The 23,106-nt window shown below is 41.9% G+C and overlaps 2 protein-coding genes across 5 annotated transcripts; both read right to left on the reverse strand.

The window, feature by feature from the left end:
* Positions 1–320: 320 nt before the first annotated feature.
* LOC121533728 (vitamin D3 hydroxylase-associated protein) lies at positions 321–19,076 on the reverse strand. Its single transcript, XM_041839914.2, has 15 exons — positions 18,763–19,076; positions 18,327–18,440; positions 17,652–17,792; positions 17,195–17,328; positions 16,638–16,844; positions 16,299–16,339; positions 15,906–16,030; positions 14,987–15,112; positions 7,884–7,981; positions 6,751–6,850; positions 4,977–5,020; positions 2,230–2,269; positions 1,809–1,917; positions 1,412–1,557; positions 321–1,026 (listed from the first exon to the last, which is right to left on the reverse strand). Exons 1-15 carry the CDS (start codon positions 18,967–18,969, stop codon positions 904–906), a joined length of 1,755 nt encoding a protein of 584 aa, XP_041695848.1. The 5' UTR covers positions 18,970–19,076; the 3' UTR covers positions 321–903.
* A 1,046-nt stretch (positions 19,077–20,122) lies between these two features.
* LOC121532762 (cytochrome b-c1 complex subunit 6, mitochondrial) lies at positions 20,123–21,843 on the reverse strand. Of its 4 annotated transcripts, none has more exons than XM_041838559.1 (4): positions 21,687–21,843; positions 21,342–21,380; positions 20,924–21,085; positions 20,123–20,295 (listed from the first exon to the last, which is right to left on the reverse strand). In XM_041838559.1, exons 1-4 carry the CDS (start codon positions 21,729–21,731, stop codon positions 20,263–20,265), a joined length of 279 nt encoding a protein of 92 aa, XP_041694493.1. In that variant the 5' UTR covers positions 21,732–21,843; the 3' UTR covers positions 20,123–20,262. The 4 variants fall into 4 exon arrangements, with proteins under 4 accessions (XP_041694493.1, XP_041694492.1, XP_041694495.1 ...); XM_041838558.2 differs by having other exon boundaries at positions 21,342–21,383; positions 21,687–21,841; XM_041838561.2 differs by having other exon boundaries at positions 21,357–21,380; positions 21,687–21,839.
* Positions 21,844–23,106: the final 1,263 nt, after the last annotated feature.

Here is a 23,106-nt window from a genome sequence, read left to right on the forward strand (position 1 = left end):
GGCTGTTACTATTGTCCTGGGTTAATTCTCACAGCCCGCTAATGGACAAGGTCGCGATCGATGGTATTGGATGAAGAAATGACAGTCAACACATAACAATAATTCAGATTGCTGTCTTTGAGCATAAACGTTCCTTCTGTATTAAAATTGCAGCATGTATTGAAATGTACATGAATGACCATATTAGATCTCAGATATGCACTGCAATGTAATGCTTTTAGATGTCACGTTTGGTAGACACTTGACCTCAAGGGGAGAAATCCATGATAAATGTGCTCATTCCTAAACCATGCAGACACAAACGGCACTACATAGAGGGATATATTAACAAAGTTGTTTAATTTGAGATATGAAAAACACAGACATACTGTATATTCAGACTAATTTTCCTATATAATAATAAGTGCATATGTTGATTATAATGTACAAATACCAAGTAATTTCTTATTTCATTAGGGTTTCCTTACTCTATTCGTGTGTTTTTAATCGACTGAGGTAAACAGAATTTTCCAATTTTCTTGAGTGTGTAAGAAAATATTACTTCTTATTTATTTAATTCCTGATGTATCACTATTTGAGGTCAGTTGAAGTGTTAGCAGCCAAGGAACAGTCCTTCATGTTTCTCAGTGCACTTGGATCAGTCCTTCCGCCAACCTGCTTTCTGAGGACATTTAGGATTATTTGGGCCAGGGGACCCTATTCAAGTTACCTTGCAGCACAAGAATAATGTTATATTTTCCTTTTACTACTTCAACAATCCAGTATCTTTTTCTTATATTCATTATTTTAACTGCTTGATTGAACAAGTCCCTTTTACCATTCTTTCTGTCCATAGACTGAACTTCTCTCTCTCTTTCTCTCTCTCGCTCTCTCTACCTCTTAGTACATCCATCCATCTCTCTCTCATGTCTTCTTCTCTCTGAACAGCCTCTCCACCTCTCTCATGAAGCGCAGACAGAGCTCGTCCTGCCAGGGCAGGGCCACACACTGTACGGCCACCGGCAGCCCCTCTCCACCAGTCACCGCCTGTTAACACACACAAACAATAGTCAGTCCCAACCAAACGCATGTTGGCTATGGACCATATTCACAAATAATCTCAGTAGGAGTGCTGGTATAGGAACAGTTTTCCCTTTTAGAGCATAATAAATACAATTATATGGACGGGCTGATCCTAGATCAGCACTACTACTCCAAGATATTTTTTGAATATGGGCCCAGTGGCCTGAACTCCAACCCAGCAACCAGGACAGGCCTCTGCTTCCATCTACTGGTTACAAGTGGAACTGCAGGCTAAGATTCACCGGCATGGACAGAATGGCCACTTCAAGTCAGGATGGCGGTAAGATGGAAATAGCTAAATATACTGTTAATATTTTAAGAGGAAAAATGTGCTTGTGACTGACTGTACCCTTCTGTAAAGCTTGTCCCAGAGGTCCCCATAGTTGCCCTTGTAGTGCCTGAGTTCCTCCTCATCCTCTGCTGTTACCGTGGAGACAGGGACCACCCCAGCAGGGAAGTTAAGGAGATTGTAGATAACGGTGTAGGACAGCGCACCTGAAGAGCGCGAGAGAGAGAGAAAGAGAGAGAGAGAAGGTGTGTGTGTTTGGGGGGTCTCAGTCAATAATCCATCCATCCCATAGTTCAATAAAGCAGGTAAATTCATCCCAATTCCAACTGGTGATTCTACTTTTTTTTTTTATGATAATGACTGCAAAAAAAAACAAGTCTCATAAAATTCATGGAGTTAGTTAAATCTATATTACATTTGATAAGTTCAGATCAGAGAGGAGAGATGGGTACCGTACTGGTGAGTTTCCCAGGGTAGTTGTGGTTGTAGGCTGGACCAATCATGGGACAGAGCAGCACGTCCAGCTCACACCTTCTCCACTCTGCCATCACCTCATGCATGTAGTCCTTGGGACACAGACAGAGAACTACTGTACATGTCCCTCAGAGCACTGATTTCCACACAACATTCTCTTGAAGGTTTTTGTCAAATTGATCATAATTACTATCATGCTGCAAGCTTAGCTTAGGCCAACAACCTAGTTGAACAACAATATAATATTGCCAATGACTGACATACAGTAATCCATTTTTCTGTATTACAACAAAAGACCAGATTAATGATCACATTTAAATAATAATTTACAGGATACGGGTTGTGCCTCCTCTCAGACCATCAGGAAACTCTTAGACATGGCACAACTTCAAAATGTCTAGTACCTCCACATCCGCATGCTGTCTCCACAGGTCTTGCACAGAGCTGGTGAAAAAGGAAGTGATGGAGTCATTAAGATTCTGCATTTCATACCATGGCATCGAAATATAATAAAAGAGTCATTCCATGTCATTTCAGCAAGCCATGACACCCACCATCTCGGATTGTTCTGAAATCGTTTCTGTAGTTAGAAACAGATAAGATTACCATTGACTAAGACATGGGGAATCCAATAAAATGTGACCGACTGCCTCGATTTGGTCTTATGTAGCAACATTTGAAATGGTGTATTTTACATTGGATAAAAGTAGAGACTCAGAGCTAGAAAATTGTATATCACACACTGAAGTTGAGGAACAATGGGAAAGTAATACTGCTTTGAAAGTTGCTAAACTTGTAACACCACTTTTTAGAAAATGAAAATGGCCCTTGAATGTTTTGGTACACCTACTGGAGAGCTCTTCTTTGTCTACACCCATTCAGCATCGTTCACACCCTCTTAAGCCTTAGCCCCACCCATCTCTTTAAGGATTCACATGTGAGGCCATGTGGTATACACACACTATATCAGATAAAATCTAAGTTTATTTGTCACAAGCACAGAATACAGAAGGTGTAAATGGTACAGTGAAGTGGTTACTTGCATAGTAGCAATATCAACAACAGAAAGTGTCCAGATAAAAATATTGTATAAATATTTAATTATTTGACGATGCTTACCCAACACTAAATTGATGGGTCATGTGAAGGAAATGCTATAACCACCCCACAGCCATATCTAGCTAAGTGGATAGGTCATTATTGTCTAGACATGCACACATGTTCATGAAATACATTAGATGGCCGTAATCACCCCCAGACACAGCTGGCTAATTTAATGGGTCATGTAATAATCCGGCCGAAGTGGAGTCTTTTGTTTAGACATGTAGCTAGCTAAACAATGAACCGGCATAATCCCAACTCATATTACTACCAATACAAACATTGCCATAGCTGTAGTATGAATCTGCAGGTAGCTAAAGCTAACAGGTACAACTTTAGCTAGCTAACATTAGGCTATAACAAGCAATGCAAATGAATTCTGATTCGAATAATATTACTACACAGATCATACACGTTACGTTAGCCAGCAAGCTAACGTTTGCTAGCTGACCAACAGTCCGCTTTAACTTGCTCTAGGGATATAATTATTGTTTGGATAACCTTATTTACAATTATGTACTGATTTTTACCATTACTTTTTTCACTCTTTATGCGATGCGCACTGCAGAGAATGCCGGAAAAAGAATTATCACTGAATTATCATAGTGAATTATTGTAATGTTTGTTTATGTGTCAATTAATCCCATAAGGGATGGGTTGCCAATTGGCGATTTGACACAAAAATACAATTTAATTAATTCATTAATTCATTCATTGCAATAAAACGACTTTCTGACAAAATTAGAAACGTATATCTGAAAAATTTTGCTAAACTCTTACCCGTATACATGGATGAACGCTTCACGGCAGACTGGAACCATTTAACTCCGCTTTGTTTGCAGCTACAGTCCCAGTCAAAAGTTTGGACACACCTACTCAATCAAGGGTTTTTCTTTATTTTCAAAACTATGAAATAACGCAAATGGAATCATGTAGTAACCAAAAAAGTGTTAAACAAATCAAAATATATTGTGCAAAGTGTGCAAAGCTGTCATCAAGGCAAAGGGTGGCTCCTTTGAAGAATCTCAAATATATTTTGATTTGTTTAACCCTTTTTTGGTTACTACATGATTCCATATGTGTTATTTCATAGTTTTGATGTCTTCACTATTATTCTACAATGTAGAAAATAGTAAAAATAAAGAAAAACCCTTGAATGAGTAGGTGTGTCCAAACTTTTGACTGGTACTGTACATCTTCTTTGGCCAGCGTTGTGTCAAGTCACTCCGGTTCACACTGACCGTGGCGTGTGCAGAAAGTAGCCCATCACTTTTTCCAACTGATCTGTTGATAGCGCCTGCTAAATTCAGGGCATCAATGTTGTTGAGAAAAGTAGCAAAACTTTTGTAGTTCTCGATGATGGCTAACATTATATATATCTTTCAAAAACGGCGCGGTAGAATGGCTAGTCAACACATGCTGAAGAGCTCAGATTATAAACAGAAGCATGCTACATGGGTAGACCAATCCAAACTCAACTCCGGGCATGTCCAGCCCATCCATTATCTCAGTCAATCATGGCTAGCGGGAAGGTTCCTGTCTTTTTCTGTGGCTAAACCAATTAGGCTCGTAATTTAACAAATTGTACTCATATTTATGGATGGAATATAAGTTTGTTATTAAGGCACATGAAAGTTCACGTACAGAAGGCACTGCCCAAAAACACATTTTGATAAAAAAAACGTTCAAATGCCGTTCCTGTGAAGTAGTGACCTGCGACATATGTCTAGTTTCCTGAAACGAGTGAAAAATTATCAAAAGCCACCCACAGACCACCCAAACCCCATGCTAATACCACCCCAACAACCAATATACAGTATCAGTTATCTATGTCTGACAAGTAGTATGGAGCTGCGGCTTGGAGTATTGCTTCTTCATCCTATGTAATGTATTCCCTGGGGTGGGATTGGCATTGGGTGTGGGGGGTCCGTGGGTGGCTTTTAATAATTGGATTGTTAGTAAGAATTATGGTCCAAATCGGATGTTAGGTATTATAGTTATTGATGATTATATGAACCCAATAGGAAGAATAGACATTGGTTCTTCTCACCTAACTCCACACAGGCTTTCCATAGAGGCACCTATGCGAGGAAACTGAAGGGAAAAAATAAGACCATTGACAAACATCGAAGTATCAGCCAAATACAACATTAGCAGTCTATAGTGGATATAAAAAGTCTACACACCCCTGTTAAAATGGCAGGTTTTTGTGATGTAAAAGAATGAGACAAAGATAAATCATGCCAAAACTTTTTCCACTGTTAATGTGACCTATAATGTGAACAATTCAATTGAAAAACAAACAAATCTTCTAGGGGGGAAAATGAAAAATAAAAACCTTACAATAACCTGGTTGCATAAGTGTGCACACCCTCTTATAACTGGGGATGTGGCTGTGTTCAGAATTAACCAATCACATTCAAACTCATGTTAAATAGAAGTCATTACACACCTGCCATCATTTAAAGTGACTCTGATTAATCACAAATAAAGTTCAGCTGTTCTAGTAGGATTTTCCAGACATTTTCTTAGTTGCATCTCAGAGCAAAAGCCATGGTCCGCAGAGCGCTTCCAAAGCATCAGAGGGATCTCATTGTTGATAGATATCATCAGGAGAAGGGTACAAAATAATTTCCAAAGCATTACATATACCATGGAACACAGTCATCATCAAGTGGAGAAAATATGGCACAACAGAGACATTACCAAGAACTGGACGTCCCTCCAAAATTTATGAAAAGACGAGAAGAAAACTGGTCAGGGAGGCTTCCAAGAAGCCTACAGCAACATTAAAGGAACTGCAGGAATTTCTGGCAAGTACTGGCTGTGTGCTACATGTGACAACAATCTCCCGTATTCTTCATATGAATGGGCTATGGGGTAGGGTGGCAAGATGGAAGCCTTTTCTTACAAAGACAAACATCCAAGCCCGGCTGAAGTTTGCAAAAACAAACATCAAGTCCCCCAAAAGCACGTGGGAAAATGTGTTATGGTCTGATGAAACCAAGGTTGAACTTTTTGGCCATAATTCCAAAAGGTATGTTTGGCGCAAAAACAACATTGCACATCACCCAAAGAACACCATACCCACAGTGAAGCATGGTGGTGGCAGCATCATGCTTTGGGGCAGTTTTTCTTCAGTTGGAACCGGGGCTTTAGTCAGGGTGGAGGGAATTATGAACAGTTCCAAATACCAGGCAATTTTGGCACAAAACCTTCAGGCGTCCGTTAGAAAGCTGAAGTTCACCTTTCAGCACGACAACGACCCAAAGCACACATCCAAATCCACAAAAGCATGGCTTCACCAGAAGAAGATTAACGTTTTGAAATGGCCCAGCCAGAGCCCAGAACTGAATCCAATTGAACATCTCTGGGGTGATCTGAAGAGGGCTGTGCACAGGAGATGTCCTCGCAATCTGACAGATTTGGAGCGTTTTTGCAAAGAAGACTGGGCAAATATTGCCACGTCAAGATGTGCCATGCTAATAGACTCCTACCCAAAAAGACTGAGTGCTGTAATAAAATCAAAAGGTGCTTCAACAAAGTATTAGTTTAAGGGTGTGCACACTTATGCAACCAGGTTATTGTGAGTTTTCTATTTTTCTCCCTCAAAGATTTCAGTTAGTTTTTCAATTTAATTGTTCACGTTATATGTCACATTAAAGGTGGAAAAAGTTTGTCTCTGTCTCATTCTTTTACATCACAAAAACCTGGCATTTTAGCAGGGATGTGTAGACTTTTTATATCCACTGTACATCACAAAACTCCTCAGATACAGTTTTAACCTTCCCTTTCTGTATGCTGCAGATTTGGAGAGCACTCACTATGGGCTTGATCAGAATGGAGAGAATTTTCTTCACAGCGCGAGGTAGACCGTACGGAATAATCTGAACCCGCAGACACGGGTCGACAGGCCCTCCTTTCCTACAATATCAAATCAAAATGTTATTTGCCACATGCGCCGAATACAACAGGTGTAGACCTTACAGTGAAATGCTTACTTACAAGCCCTTAACCAACAATGCAGTTTTAAGAAAAAAAGTGTTAAGTTAAAAATGGATAAGTAAAAAAATAATTAAAGAGTAGCAGTAAAATAAAATAACAGTAGGGAGGCTATATACAGAGGGTACCGGTACAGAGTCAATATGCGGAGGCACCGGTTAGTCGAGGTAATATGTAGATGTGGGTAGAGTTAAAGTGACTATACATAGATAATAAACAGAGAGTAGCAGCAGCGTAAAAGAGGGGGTGGGGTGGGGGGGACAATGCAAATAGTCCGGGTAGCCATGATTAGCTGTTCAGGAATCTTATCGCTTGGGGGTAGAAGCTGTTAAGAATTATTTTGGACCTAGACTTGGCGCTCCGGTACCGCTTGTAGTGCGGCAGCAGAGAGAACAGTCTATGGCTAGGGTGGCTGGAGTCTTTGACCATTTTTAGGGCCTTCCTCTGACACCGCCTGCTATAGAGGTCCTGGATGGCAGGAAGCTTGGACCCAGTGATGTACTTGGCCATACGCACTACCCTCTGTAGTGCCTTGCGGTCGGAGGCCGAGCAGTTGCCATACCAGGCAGTGATGCATCCAGTCAGGATGCTCTCAATGGTGCAGCTGTATAACTTTTTGAGGATCTGAGGACTCATGACAAATCTTTTCAGTCTCCTGAGGGGGAATAGGCTTTGTCGTACCCTCTTCACGACTGTGTTGGTGTGTTTGGACCAATAACACCAAACAACAAAGTTAATTTTATATTATTTTAGTGTGAATACTGGTTAGTTCTGGTTTAACTTGTTGAGATTACCAGGGTTGTGTTCATTAGGAACTAAACGGAAGAAAATTGACTGAAACAGGGAGGGACTACATTGACTCCAATAACAAATACTAATTTTCACTTCGCATTTCAAAATGTTTTTCTGCGGTATGCCAAACTGAACACAACCCAGGGTGATTTGACTGACTCACAGGTTGCTGAGCAGGGTAGCACATCCATCGCCTAAAATACCCCGGACAACCAGCTCATGCATGGCATAGCTCAGCCTGGGGAGACTAAAGGGAACCAACTACAGAGAGTGAGAGGGGGATGAGAGGAGAGAGAGAGCAAGAGAAATAGATAAATACAATTTCATATCACTACAAAGGAATTAACATTCACATTATTTTGTTTCTGTCATTCGGCAGTCCAAGTAAAAGCCGTCTCTGATAAATACAAAAGTGTTCAACCAAGCTCTGGTCATATAGTGCCTTAATAAAATATTCATACCCCTTGACTTATTCCACATTATGTTGTGTTACAGCCTGAATTCAACATTTATTGAACTGATTATTTTCTCACAGTTGTGGTCAAAAGTTCTGAGAGACACAAATATTACTTTTCACGAAGTCTGCTGCCTCAGTTTTTATGATGGTAATTTGCATATACTCCAGAATGTTATGAAGAGTGATCAGATGAATTGCAATTAATTGCAAAGTCCCTCTTTGCCATGAAAATGAACTTAATCCCCCACAAACATTTCCACTGCATTTCAGCCCTGCCACAAAAGGACCAGCTATCATCATGTCAGTGATTCTCTCGTTAACACAGGTGAGAGTGTTGACGAGGCTGGAGATCACTCGGTCATGCTGACTGAGTTAGAATAACAGACTGGAAGCTTTAAAAAGGAGGGTGGTGCTTGAAATCATAGATCTTCCTCTGTTAACCATGGTTACCTACAAGGAAACATGTGCCGTCATCATTGCTTTGCACAAAAAGGGCTTCACAGGCAAGGATATTGCTGCTAGTAAGATTGCACCTAAATCAACCATTTATTGGATCATCAATAACTTCAAGGAGAGAGGTTAAATTGTTGTGAAGAAGGCTTCAGGGCGCCCAAGAAAGTCCAGCAAGAGCCAGGACCATCTCCTAAAGTTGATTCAGCTGCGGGATCGGGGCACCACCAGTGCAGAGCTTGCTCAGGAATGGCAGCAGGCAGGTGTGAGTGCATCTGCACGCACAGTGAGGAGAATAGTTTTTGGAGGATGGCCTGGTGTCAAGAAGGGCAGCGAGGAAGCCACTTCTCTCCAGGAAAAACATCAGGGACAGACTGATATTCTGCAAAAGGTACAGGGATTGGACTGCTGAGGACTGGGGTAAAGTCATTTTCTCTGATGAATCCCCTTTCCGATTGTTTGGGGCATCTGGAAAAAAGCTTGTCCGGAGAAGACAAGGTGAGCGCTACCATCAGTCCTGTGTCATGCCAACAGTAAAGCATCCTGAGACCATTCATGTGTGGGGTTGCTTCTCAGCCAAGGGAGTGGGCTCACTCACAATTTTGCCTAAGAACACAGCCATGAATAAAGAATGGTACCAACACATCCTCCGAGAGCAACTTCTCCCAACCATCCAAGAACAATTTGGTGACGAACAATGCCTTTTCCAGCATGATGGAGCACCTTGCCATAAGGCAAAAGTGATAACTAAGTGGCTTGGGGAACAAAACATCAACATTTTGGGTCCATGGCCAGGAAACTCCCCAGACCTTAATCCCATTGAGAACTTGTGGTCAATCCTCAAGAGGCGGGTGGACAAACAAAAACCCACAAATTCTGACAAACTCCAAGCATTGATTGGGCAAGAATGGGCAGTCATCAGTCAGGATGTGGCCCAGAAGTTAATTGACAGCATGCCAGGGCGGATTGCAGAGGTCATGAAAAAGAAGGGTCAACACTGCAAATATTGACTCTTTGCATAAACGTAATGTCATTGTCAATAAAAGCCTATGACACTCATGGAATGCTTGTAATTATACTTCAGTGTACCATAGTAACATCTGACAAAAATATCTAAAAACACTGAAGCATCAAACTTTGTGAAGACCAATACTTGTGTCATTCTCAAAACGTTCGACCATGACTGTACACACAATGCCTCATAATGACAAAGTGAAAACATATTTTTAGAAATGTTAGCAAATGTATTGAAAATGAAATATGGAAATATCTTACATACAGTGGGGGAAAAAAAGTATTTTAGTCAGCCACCAATTGTGCAAGTTCTCCCACTTAAAAAGATGAGAGGCCTGTAATTTTCATCATAGGTACACGTCAACTATGACAGACAAATTGAGAAAAAAAATTCCAGAAAATCACATTGTAGGATTTTTTATGAATTTATTTGCAAATTATGGTGGAAAATAAGTATTTGGTCACCTACAAACAAGCAAGATTTCTGGCTCTCACAGACCTGTAACTTCTTCTTTAAGAGGCTCCTCTGTCCTCCACTCGTTACCTGTATTAATGGCACCTGTTTCAACTTATCAGTATAAAAGACACCTGTCCACAACCTCAAACAGTCACACTCCAAACACTATGGCCAAGACCAAAGAGCTGTCAAAGGACACCAGAAACAAAATTGTAGACCTGCACCAGGCTGGGAAGACTGAATCTGCAATAGGTAAGCAGCTTGGTTTGAAGAAATCAACTGTGGGAGCAATTATTAGGAAATGGAAGACATACAAGACCACTGATAATCTCCCTCGATCTGGGGCTCCACGCAAGATCTCACCCCGTGGGGTCAAAATGATCACAAGAACGGTGATCAAAAATCCCAGAACCACACGGGGGGACCTAGTGAATGACCTGCAGAGAGCTGGGACCAAAGTAACAAAGCCTACCATCAGTAACACACTACGCCGCCAGGGACTCAAATCCTGCAGTGCCAGACGTGTCCCCCTGCTTAAGCCAGTACATGTCCAGGCACGTCTGAAGTTTGCTAGAGTGCATTTGGATGATCCAGAAGAGGATTGGGAGAATGTCATATGGTCAGATGAAGCCAAAATAGAACAACTCGTCGTGTTTGGAGGACAAAGAATGCTGAGTTGCATCCAAAGAACACATTTACATTTACATTTTAGTCATTTAGCAGACGCTCTTATCCAGAGCGACTTACAGTTAGTGAGTGCATACATTATTTTATTTTTCATACTGGCCCCCCGTGGGAAATGAACCCACACCATGCTCTACCAACTGAGCTACATCCCTGCCGGCCATTCCCTCCCCTACCCTGGACGACGCAGGGCCAATAATGCGCCGCCCCATGGGTCTCCCGGTCGCGGCCGGCTACGACAGAGCCTGGATTCGAACCAGGATCTCTAGTGGCACAGCTAGCACTGCGATGCAGCTACTGTGAAGCATGGGGTTGGAAACATCTTGCTTTGGGGCTGTTTTTCTGCAAAGGGACCAGGAACGACTGATCCGTGTAAAGGAAAGAATGAATGGGGCCATGTATCGTGAGATTTTGAGTGAAAACCTCCTTCCATCAGCAAGGGCATTGAAGATGAAACGTGATGGGTCTTTCAGTATGACAATGATCCCAAACACACCGCCCGGGCAACGAAGGAGTGGCTTCATAAGAAGCATTTCAAGGTCCTGGAGTGGCCTAGCCAGTCTCCAGATCTCAACCCCATAGAAAATCTTTGGAGGGAGTTGAAAGTCTGTGTTGCCCAGCGACAGCCCCAAAACATCACTGCTCTAGAGGAGATCTGCATGGAGGAATGGGCCAAAATACCAGCAACAGTGTGTGAAAACCTTGTGAAGACTTACAGAAAACGTTTGACCTGTGTCATTGCCAACAAAGGGTATATAACAAAGTATTGAGAAACTTTTGTTATTGACCAAATACTTATTTTCCACCATAATTTGCAAATAACTTCATTAAAAATCCTACAATGTGATTTTCTGGATTATTTTTTCTCATTTTGTCTGTCATAGTTGACGTGTACCTATGATAAATTACAGGCCTCTCTCATCTTTTTAAGTGGGAGAACTTGCACAATTGGTGGCTGACTAAATTCATTTTTTCCCCACTGTAAGTATTCACACACAAATGTTAGAATCACGTTTTGCAGCAATTACAGCGGAGTATTTCTGGGTAAGTCTCTAAGAGCTTTGCACACTTGGATTGTGCAATATTTGCACACTTGGATTGTGCAATATTTGCACATTATTCTTTAAAAACATTTTCAAGCTCTGTGAAGTTGGTTGTTGATCATTGCTAGACAGCCATTTTCAAGTCTTGCCATAGATTTTCTAGACGATTTCAGTCAAAACTGTAAGTGGGCCACTCAGGAACATTCAATGTGGTCTTGGTAAGAAACCAGTGTATATTTGGCCTTGTGTTTAAGGTTATTGTCCTGCTGAAAGGTAAATGTGTCTCCCAGTGTCTGTTGGAAAGCAGACTGAACCAGGTTTTGCTCTAGGATTTTGCCTGTGCTTAGCTCTATTCCGTTTATTTCTATCCTAAAAATAGGAAGGAGGCCTTTATCTTTGTAGTGACTGGGTGTATTGATACACCATCTGAAGTGTAATTAATAACTTCACCATGCTCAAAAGGGATATGCTATGCATTTGAAAACCTTCCTAATCTTTGTGGTTGAATTTTATGGGATTATGTAGATGACAGAACTACATGAGTTTGTATTTTGAGTTTTGTGGTCGCACATTGAGATTAGTGGTTGCAAGTACAATTCCCAAATATGTAATTTAATTTCTCAAACTTTTATCACAATGAGTGAAAGATTTGTTGAATCTTTAATTTTGAGTACATTCAATAAGACTTGCAAGCCTAATTTCATTTCAAAATTATTACAAGTCCATTTACGACTATGAATATTCTGCTGTGAATAAAAACTACATTTGCAGATTTTGAATCTGCGCGCGCTCGGAGTTGTCACTGTTGTCACGTTACCAAGAGATTTGTAGAAAGAGACTCACAAGTAAAAATTTGATTTGACCTGCAATTTAAGGAAAAAACATCTTATTCTATATTTTTTAAGGTAGACTTAAATAATTACTTTGCAACATTGAATATAGTATGCTCAGTAAGAATAACAAGGCCGTCAATAACAAGGCCGTCATTGTAAATAATAATTTGTTCTTCACTGACTTGCCTAGTTAAATAGAGGTAAAATAAAACAAAGTTTTAACTGCTGATTCATTTCTTTCCAACTCTCTTTCCCCTCCTTGCCTCTTGACCTCATCCTTTCCCAATCCCCTCCAACTCACAAGGCAGGCAATACGGTTGACCTCAACTTTATTAGAGGCTGCTCGGCTACTAATCTCACTGCAACCCCCCTCCAGGTCTCTGATCATTACTTTGTTTCCTTTTCTGTCTCCCTTTCCTCCAACCCTAACCACTCAGCCCCAGATGGTCATGTGCCGTGGCAATCTTCGCTCTCTCTCTCCCAGTACTCTCTCCTCTTCTAACCTATCATCTCTCCCTTCTGCTAAATCCTTCTCCCTCGTCTCCTGATTCTGCCTCTTCGACCCTACTCTCTTCCCTTTCCGCATCCTATGACTCGCACTGTCCCCTTTCCTCCCGGCCGGCTCGGCCCTCCCCTCTTGCTCTGTGGCTGAGTGACTCATTGCGAGCTTACTGAACAGGGCTGCGGGCAGCTGAATGAAAATGGAGGAAAACTAAACTTCCGGAGGACCCATCATCCTTTCACTCCCTCCTCTCTACCTTCTCTTCCTCTGTATCCGCTGCTAAAGCCACTTTCTACCACTAAATTTCAAGCTTCTGTCTCTAACCCTAGAAAACTATTTTCCACCTTCTCCTCCCTCCTTAATCCTCCACCCCCTCCCTCTCTGCGGACCAGTTTGTCAACCACTTTGAAAAAAAGGTTGACGACATCCGCTACTCATTCACTCAGCCTATTGAGTCCACTGGTCTCACTCACACAGAACTACCCTACGCCTTGACCTCTTCCTCCCCTCTCTCTCCAGATGACATCCTGCAACTAGTGAGGTCTGGCCGCCCGAACAACCTGCCCGCTTGACCCCATCTCCTCTTCCAGACCATCTCTGGAGACCTTCTCCCATTCCTCACTTCCCTCATCAACTCATCCTATCCCCATATTTCAAAATGGCCCGAGTTGCTCCCCTCCTCAAGAAACCAACACTCGACTCATCTGACGTCCAAAACTATAGACCTGTATCCCTTCTTTCTTTTCTTTCCATAACACTATCAACTTTCTCGTTATCTCTCTCAGAACGATCTACTTGACCCTAACCAGTCAGGCTTCAAGACGGGTCACTCAAACGAGACTGCTCTTCTTTGTGTCAGAGGCTCTCCGCACTGCCAAAGCTGACTCTCTCTCCTCATCCTCCTAGATCTGCTGCCTTCGACACAGTGAACCATTAGATCCTTTTCTCCACTCTCTCAGGGCTGGGCGTCTCAGGCTCTGCACACTCTTGGATCGCATCCTACCTGGCAGCCGCTCCTACCTGGCAGGCCGCTCCTACCAGATGATGTGGAGAGGATCTGTGTCTGCACCACGTACTCTCACTACTGGTGTCCCCCCAGGGCTCGGTTCTAGGCCCTCTCCTCTTTTGCAAGAGTATTTTTGATTGACAGCAGTATATTCATAGTTGGAAATTGACTTTTTGAAAATAAATTATGCTTGCAAATCTTATTGAATGTATTAAAATGTCAAGTTACAAGTTTGCGACCATTGTTAAATCTTTCACACACCATTATACAAACATGCAAAATTAAATTACACATTTGCAAATCGTACTTGCAACCACCAATCTCAATGTGTGACCACGAAATTCAAAATACAAACTCACGTTGTTCTGTCATCATTATAATCCCATAGAATCTGTGTTTGAAATTCACTGCTCGACTGAGGGATATTACAGATAATTGTATGTGTGGGGTACATAGATGAGGTAGTCATTCAAAAATCATGTTAAACACTGAGTGCACACTGAGTGAGTCCATGCAACTTATGTGACTTGTTAAGCACATTTGTACTCCTGAACGTATTTAGGCTTTCCATAACAAAGAGGTTGTTGAAAACGTATTTACTCAAGATATTTCAGCTTTTCATTTTTTATGAAATTTGTAAACATTTCTAAAAACATAATTCCACTTTTGACATTATGGGGTAGTGTGTAGGCCAGTGACACAAAATCTCAATTTAATCCATTTTAAATTCAGTCTAACACAACAAAATGTGGAAAAAGTCAAGGGGTGTGAATAATTTTTGAAGGCAAAGTAGATCAGTCTGGAGCTGGGTGTTACTCACCGTGTGCCCTGCTCTCTCTAACAACGCCTTGGTCTCCCTCAGGGCTCGGCCCATGCTTGGAGAGGGCATGGCGTAGCCGTCGTTCTCATAGTACCCGATCCTCAGGGGCTTGGAACTCTGGTATACCTGGAGAACAGAGGAAGAACACAGTATTGATACATAGAGAAAGTAGATTGCCGGGGGCTTGAATGTGTATAGGTCCTTTCTGCATAATGTACCTTATCAATAGTATCAATATCGATAATATGATATTGATACTACTGTTTGATATCGATATGAGCAAGGCATATTGTAATATCTGTTTATTCTTCTTGTTAACCTACACTATTATGTAAAAAAGCATACGTGACTGTTCCTTCATGCACAAAACCCTCTCACAGACCTTCTCACGGGCTGTCAACTTATCATAATCCTACTTAAATTGCCTGCTGATGATCCATCAACAGTTCAAGGGCTTCTCATTGTATTCAAACTGGTTGAGTAGGTTAGGCTCCCAGAACATTCAGACCAGAACATTCCCAGAACATCAACAAGTAGCTGTCGACTTCACAGATCCGTGGAAGTAAACAGAAAAGTGAACATTCAGACAGTTGCAATGTTTTGTATAAAACCAATATGTATCGATATTATTTTAAAAATTGCAACTGATATCATTATAGATATTACATATGGGTGCCCATCACTAAATATAATAATAATGTATTTAAGGATGTATCTTTTATTTTTCTTCAGGGATTCCCATTGAACAATGATATGTATCCTATGAAAGGCTCCAGGATGAAGTTTCCTCTATGTACAGATCTAGGATCAGCTTCACCTCCCAAAATCCTAACCTTAACCATTAGTGGGGGAAAAACAAAACTGACTCAAGATCAGCGTCTAGGGGCAACATCACCCTACTCCCTATGAGAGATCCCACCTGTTGGTTGAATGGGATCGGGGGAACAGTGGGGTCCAGTCTGAACATGTGGTCACAGAGCAGAGCCTGCATACAGAGAGCCAGGCTTTCCACATCCCTCGCCATGGGCCCAAGGGATGACAGCACTGGAACAAGAACACAAACAATTGGAGTCGTCATGACAGTGGAGAGTCAGTTGTTAAAAGCTAACAATAACATCTGTTACTATGTAATTACTAGCCCAGAGCTACCGTATGTAATGCATTTGATACCATTTCTAGATTTTCCACAGAAGCGCTCCGCTGCCTATTTTCTATCTGTATGTAGGCGTTATGACGGAGGGGTCAAGAAAACATTCACCAATTTATTTAGCTATACATGTGCAGGGTGGAAAGTTGTACGTTTGAGCCTTACCTGACTTTTGGCCCCGGCTACAGGAGCTAGCACCACGCGAACTGAATGAAAATAAAACAATAAAGATAGTCAGTCAATATCTAACCAAGCCAATCAGGTCAATGACACACACATCAGCATCACCACAGAATTATGCTTTTACGGGGGAAATAAATGTATTGTGATGTAATCTGGGAGTCTTGTGATTTAATCATTCTTGAACTGTGCTCAAGGTTATGAGCATTGTAAAAGATAACCTGTGAGGCCTAGTCACCATGAGACACACATATATACTGACACACTGACAGACATACCAAGAGTAACAAGACACACTGACAGACCCACTAACACCCCCCCCACCTCAGCCTGTTGGTTGTGGGCTTGAAGCCACAGATCCCACAGAAGGATGAAGGGATGCGGATACTGCCCCCGATGTCGGAGCCCATGCCCAGGACCGAGCCCCCTCCTCCGATCAGCGCTCCCTCCCCGCCCGATGAACCCCCGGACGTCTTCTGGGGGTTATGGGGATTCAGAGTCAGACCGTAGATGGGATTGCCGCAGTCGTAGCTGGATATGGGGACAAGAAAGAGATGTGGGTGAAAACACTGCTTGCTAAGAACAACATGAGACATGGTGTGACCAACCAGCTTTACTTTGGGTGTGCAGACTAGTCTGGTCATTGGACTTTGATGATGACTGTCTTCAAAGATTCCTCAATCACATTACTCAAGTCACAGCTCCTGCACTAAATTACATCACCTAATGTGGTGTGTGGCACGTTAAAGCCATTGTTACCCAGTCTATGTCAATAGATTGCTAGTGTATTATGTTCTTTCATCAATTGACATTGTATATGGTAGGCAAATTATATTCAGAATCTCATTTGTTGCATTCACAAGTCTAATACAACTATTTACTTTAGCAGGCCTTGGGGTACGTTGGTCTTGATGAAGGGAATGGCTCCTTGTCTCTTCAACACTTCAACCAGCACACTGTCCACTGTGGCAGGCATGTCCAACTTACAGATCACGCCACACGTAGAGTCATAACCCTAAATACAAAAACAGGAAGATAAAAAAGAAGTTAATAATTAATGTAAAAAAATACTATTTCAGTAGACGTGCACATCTCTGAACCCAGAACCATGTTACCGGTAAGGCCTATGTCACGAGAGACTCAACTAGAAGTGCACAAACAAAGACACATGCCTACTATGGGGTGGTTTTCTGGACACAGATTAAGCCAATGTCCTGGGCTAACAAGCATACTCCATGGAGAAGGCCTAGGTTGAATCTGTGATTGGGAAACCCCTGCTGTATTTACAGGGAAAAATAACAATCAATGAAAGACACTGAAGTGACACCTAATCAACACCTTGTATCCCAAATTTTCCTTGATGCTGACAGGGACCCCATAAAGGAGACCATCCTTGTGAGAGCCAATATCCTCTAGCTGATCCCAACACTCCAGCAGGACCTCAGTGCAACAGTTCAGTCTCCTATTCACCTCCAATGCCTGTGGAAACACAGCATGGGAAAAAAAATCAATGGGAGCGCTTGTAGATTGATAGGCCTAGTAGCCTGGTCCCAGATCAGTTTGTGTTGTCTTGCCAAATCCTATGGTCATTGTTACAACAAGAGCACAAACAGATCTGGGACCAGGTTAGATTGATTACCACGCCAGCACGCTCCACAATACATGTTGCCTATTATGTGATAGCCATTCAATGACTGATCATGCTGCATTCTTTTGTAAACAGCGCAGAAATGATCCAGGCATGTCATCATAAATGCATAGGCCTTTTCAGGGCTGTGTCATCCGATTTAAATCCGTAAAAACAGTTAAAGTTTGCAGAAAACATTGCAGGAGTATGATATGACTGGTCAAAGATCACTGATTTTGGGCACAATCCCACAGTCACCAATGCTTGTAGTGAAAACAAAACACACAATAATGCAGTCCACAAAATTCCACAACATGCACATTACAAATAGCTGGTATAACCTACAGTATGTGATTGCTGGGGTTGTTGATTGGATTGTGTATTACCTTTTCCATGTATGAGTGGAACACAGCTTCTGGAGTTAGTGTTCTGTCCTTCAGTTGTTTGGACAGCTCAGCCAGTGACAGTGAGAGGATGAGAGAGGTGTCCGTTTCAGGGTGCTGACATGGGAGTCAAAGAGGGAAGAGTATGAACATTAGGTATACCACCAGATAATCTATCTAGCTACCCTCTCTGAAAATCAAAATGAAATGTCATGTTATCTCAATCAGTAAAGTAGGGTCCTCTGAATACACTTACTCTTTCACTTTATGCATGCATGACTAAGTGACAACTGGTTTGAACATAATGTTGTTGTGATAGTATTGGGGTGGCTGTCTGCAAGCTCGAGTCACAGCTGTGTTTGACTGACTTATCAGCAGTGATGAATGTTCATTCGTTGAGGTTGTTAGCTAGCTTTTGCTAAACTAAAGTCAAACTTACAGATTTGTTGAACTGAAGGACAGCAAGCTCTGCTCGTTGCAGTGACGTTTCCCTTCGGGCTTTCGCCCTTTGAATTTTCTTCCACGACTGTTTGTGTCCGAACCATTTCAGCAAAAGCACCAAGGTAATTGCACCGCATGCAGTGGCTGTCAAAATCGTTGTCCAATTCGGCTCTGCCCAAAAAATTACTTGCTTATGGTTGTCCATAACGCTTTGAGACCCTTCTTTCTTTCTTTCTTTCTTTCTTTCTTTCTTTCCTCCTTCTCCTTGTCCTTGTCCTTCTTGTCCTTCTCCTTCTTACTACTACTAATTGTACTGGTTCTTCTTCGTAGGGGTTTTAACGGCGATTGGCATCCAATGTTAATGGTGCATTACTGCCACCAGCTGGACGGGGTATTGAACGAAAGAATCAAAAATCCATTGTGTGAAATACAGAAAAACTACATCATACAAAATACAAAAATAGACACGTTAATAAACAAAACCCATCCTAATTTTTCAATCACATTCTATTCCAAAATACATCCCTACACAGGCTAAGGGGTCTGTGAGGTCGGAACATTCACGGTCAGGATTTCTTGCAAGGCCTCAGCTGTGAAATCACAAAGAAATGTTCAGCTGCATTGACAATGATTCCAATTTTCTCAGACTTCTTCTGTACAGTTTATGACCACTGCAAATTGACAGCTATCCAGCAAGGACAACGTGCATTCTAAGCTCACGATACTGCTGTATATAATATAATATGCCATTTAGCAGACACTTTTATCCAAAGCGACTTACAGTCATGCGTGCATACATTTTTAGGTATGGGTGGTCCCGGGGATCGAACCCACTACCCTGGCGTTACAAGCGCCATGCTCTACCAATGGGGGGGAAATGCATCCTTCATGTGTCATCTCATCAAAACACAGGGACCGCCTCGAGGCTATCCAATAGCAGAGGGAGAAGAGGCAGTCTAGATCATCTTTGCCAAACAATAGCAAGCAGTTGAGGGTCCAGTTTTCCTCATTGCCTACGGATGGGGAACCCTTGAAATCTTTTATGGCACACTACAAAACTTAAGATCTTATCAGGGGTTGCTGATTGCATGGAGGCATGCTATACAAGAAGTTTCAATTATGTGAAATTGTGTTTAAGCGGAACATAAAACAATTGTAATTATTTGCAATTACCCAGTTGTTGTGAGAACAATGACCAAATTAATTTATGCTGCACTTGCCACATTTATACAGCATTACCTCATTCCCAGTCTCAATAGCTACTGCCAGCTGGTAGATGAGATTAGATGCATCACAACTAACAAAAATACATAAATATTTGAAATCCAACCAGTTACAAAACAAACACTGATTCAACACTTAATTTACAATTTATTCACATGAACAGATGTATTTGAGGTTACAACATAGATCGATAGAGGTTTCCTATAAAACCAGGTACTTGTTTGCTATATCTGACAGGGAACTTCCACCAGTAGTGCAGGGAGCTGGAGGGACTTTACTTGACAGAATGGAAGACTTTATGTGCCACCTGGGGGACAGAAATGAAAGGTAAAGTTATTGCAAACTGTCTTGTACAAATGTATGCAAAGTGAGTGACACTTGTCTCCTAAAGTAGCTAGTTATCCCATCCAAAGTATTTTCTCTTCATTCCTCGTCTGGTGATTGAAAGCATACAACCGTATAACCAAATGAGGGTCAGTCCACTTTTCTTTCCCCGTTTCTCCACAGCCTTCTGTCCTGCTCCATCATGCTATCCAACTATTGTACTCAAATTCTAAGCTCTCCAATCATGAAGAACTTAACGATGGAGAAGCATGCTACAGAGTAAATACAAATCACTGACTACTGAAAATTGGTATCATCTGGCTGTAGAAGATTGAATGTTGAGTCATCTAATTTATTAGTGGATCAGTTGTGGTACGTAGTGGTGGGGGAACAGCACAGATGACGGAGGAGACAAGGAGTTGGACCCACTAACATCACTCATGTTATTTCTTGGCAGACTAAGCGAGATCCAACCTGCTGTAATGCTCTATCAAGAGCTGCTAGCTTTATCAGCTGCTTGCTTTAACATCTACTCTCATGCCTGGTCGTATGTTTTCCCTTGCACCCCGTGGTTAACTGCTGGTGATAGTGTCTGGGTAGATCTCACGTACACAGTGGTCCCGGGCGTGGAGAAAGTCGAAAAGCTCTTCAGTGCAGTCCTCTGCGGTCTCAGACTTGGAGCCAACCCTGGATTCGCAGTCCTCCAGTTTTGCCCGGGTGTGGATGCAGTGTTCTGCCTGTGCACACTTGTTCCGCACTGTGTCAAGGGGGTCCTGGAACAGAAGGACCAGGGCTACTGAGAACATAAGTAATCTATTCCCTAACCTGGTCTGAAATCTGTTTGTTCTATAACCAACATGTCTGGCATTACAAACGACCATACATCGGACTTGTCTATAGCACAAACAGATATGAGACTGGCTATTTATTCCCCCCCAGTTGCATGACAACTAACTAGTTAGCTATTTGACAACAGATTCTTTGGGTTTTAGAACCAATGTAAGGTGGGCAGATTATGCTGCATCATACCAAATCGATACATACCACCATATCTTCCTCCTCCTCTTCTTCCTGAAAGAAAAACACATATTAAAGCACTCGAAACATGACACCGATATAACACACTGGACTACTTGCTAAGGCTGTTGTTAGCCAAGCTAGTTAGCTAACTCGCATGCTATTTATTACCACTGGTTGCTCGAAAACAACCGAGCAGATTATTGGCTAACTATGCTAACTAAAGTTAGCTGACTAGCTAGCTGACGTACCGGCTGGCTAGACACTTTGTCTCTTCATGCTAGCTAGGCTTAAACACACGGTTCCGTTCATTATTTAACCACGTATTGAATGGAAAATAGCTTATTCATGTCTTACATCTTCGGGTTCCCCGTTCAAGATCATTTTCTCCTCGAAAACCATGATGTTACTGCTCTTGTCCTGGTATGACCCGCTGTCAGCTGAATAACTTGATCACAGATTTTATGTTGGAGGACGGACCAGGTCACTCACCGGATGTTATCGTGTAGTTACGTTACGTTTTTCTACGTTACGAAAGCTACTGCCACCTTGTACGCTACGAAAGCTACTGCCACCTTGTGCACCGGATAAGTTACATGCTGTCAAAAGGGATTCAGTCACACAAGACTGCCAATTCACATGTAGACCAGGAGGCTGCTTAGGGGAGGACGGCTGATAATAATGGCTGGAATGGAGTAAATGGAATGGCATCAGACACATTTAAACTATGTGTTTGATATATTTGACACCATTCCACCAATTCCGCTCCAGCCATTACCACAAGCCCGTCCTCCCCAATTAAGATGCCACCAACCTCCTGTGATGTAGACCTATCTATTTCCTAAATTCCAAACCCAATAACCAGAATTTCTAAACGCAACACCCAACCAATGGTCTAAAGTAAGATTGTATATTTTACTATTCCAGTTTGATATGTTTGTCCTGTAAATTAACTGGTGAGCTGAGCACTACCATTATTGATCATTGCCTCACAGCCTCTAATAGTTCAACCACTGCTCTATCAACCACAACACAAACACACACACAATTAGGTCAGAGAGGACAGACTATCCAATCAGTGATAAAGGTTATCCTCTACATTGTGTTCGTTTTTTAATGTTGTTCATATAGTGTTGCTTGTAGTGTTTACAATGTGAGTCTTTAATATCTGCTGTGTCACTGTCACCATACACTTATCCATTTTTATCATACCCATTTCTACCAGAGTAAGCACTTACTGTTTGGAGTACAGACTGAAAGAGCAAAGTCCAGGAAAAAGGCAGAATTTGATTGGCCCTTCAAGTGCCCATTTTCAAGTGATGGGAGGATCAGAGCAACAACATTACACAGATATCAAAACCCACACACAGGCTGTGGGTGATATAGGCTACACATACACTGAACAAAAATATTAACGCAACATGCAACAATTTCAAAGATTTTACTGAGTTACAGTTCATATAAGGAAATCAGTCAATTGAAATACATTCATTAGGCCCTAATCTATGGATTTCACATGACTGGGAATACAGATATGCATCTGTTCATCACAAATGTCTTTAAAAAAGGTAGGGGCATGAATCAGAAAACCAGGCAGTATCTGGTGTGACCACCATTTGCCTCATGCAGTGCGACACATCTCCTTCGCATAAAGTTGATCAGGCTGTTGATTGTGGCCTGTGAAATGTTGTCCCACTCCTCTTCAATGGCTGTGCGAAGTTGCTGGATATTGGTGGGAACTGGAACACGCTGTCGTAAACGTCGATCCAGAGCATCC

This window comes from Coregonus clupeaformis, chromosome 20, assembly GCF_020615455.1.
Source record: "Coregonus clupeaformis isolate EN_2021a chromosome 20, ASM2061545v1, whole genome shotgun sequence".
NCBI lineage: Eukaryota > Metazoa > Chordata > Actinopteri > Salmoniformes > Salmonidae > Coregonus > Coregonus clupeaformis.

Excerpts from the sequence above, each read along its gene's own strand:
- LOC121532762 (XM_041838558.2), bottom strand. The coding sequence starts at position 21,731 with ATGGTTTTCGAGGAGAAAATGATCTTGAACGGGGAACCCGAAGAT. Across the intron at positions 21,086-21,341 it reads TGGTGGTATGTATCGATTTG|GACCCCCTTGACACAGTGCG; the intron begins GTATGATGCAGC and ends CTTCTGTTCCAG. Across the intron at positions 20,296-20,923 it reads TCCACGCCCGGGACCACTGT|GTGGCACATAAAGTCTTCCA; the intron begins GTACGTGAGATC and ends TCTGTCCCCCAG.
- LOC121533728 (XM_041839914.2), bottom strand. The coding sequence starts at position 18,969 with ATGGACAACCATAAGCAAGTAATTTTTTGGGCAGAGCCGAATTGGACA. Across the intron at positions 6,851-7,883 it reads GCTACCCTGCTCAGCAACCT|GAAAGGAGGGCCTGTCGACC; the intron begins GTGAGTCAGTCA and ends TTGATATTGTAG. Across the intron at positions 1,027-1,411 it reads GGGACAAGCTTTACAGAAGG|GCGGTGACTGGTGGAGAGGG; the intron begins GTACAGTCAGTC and ends GTGTGTTAACAG.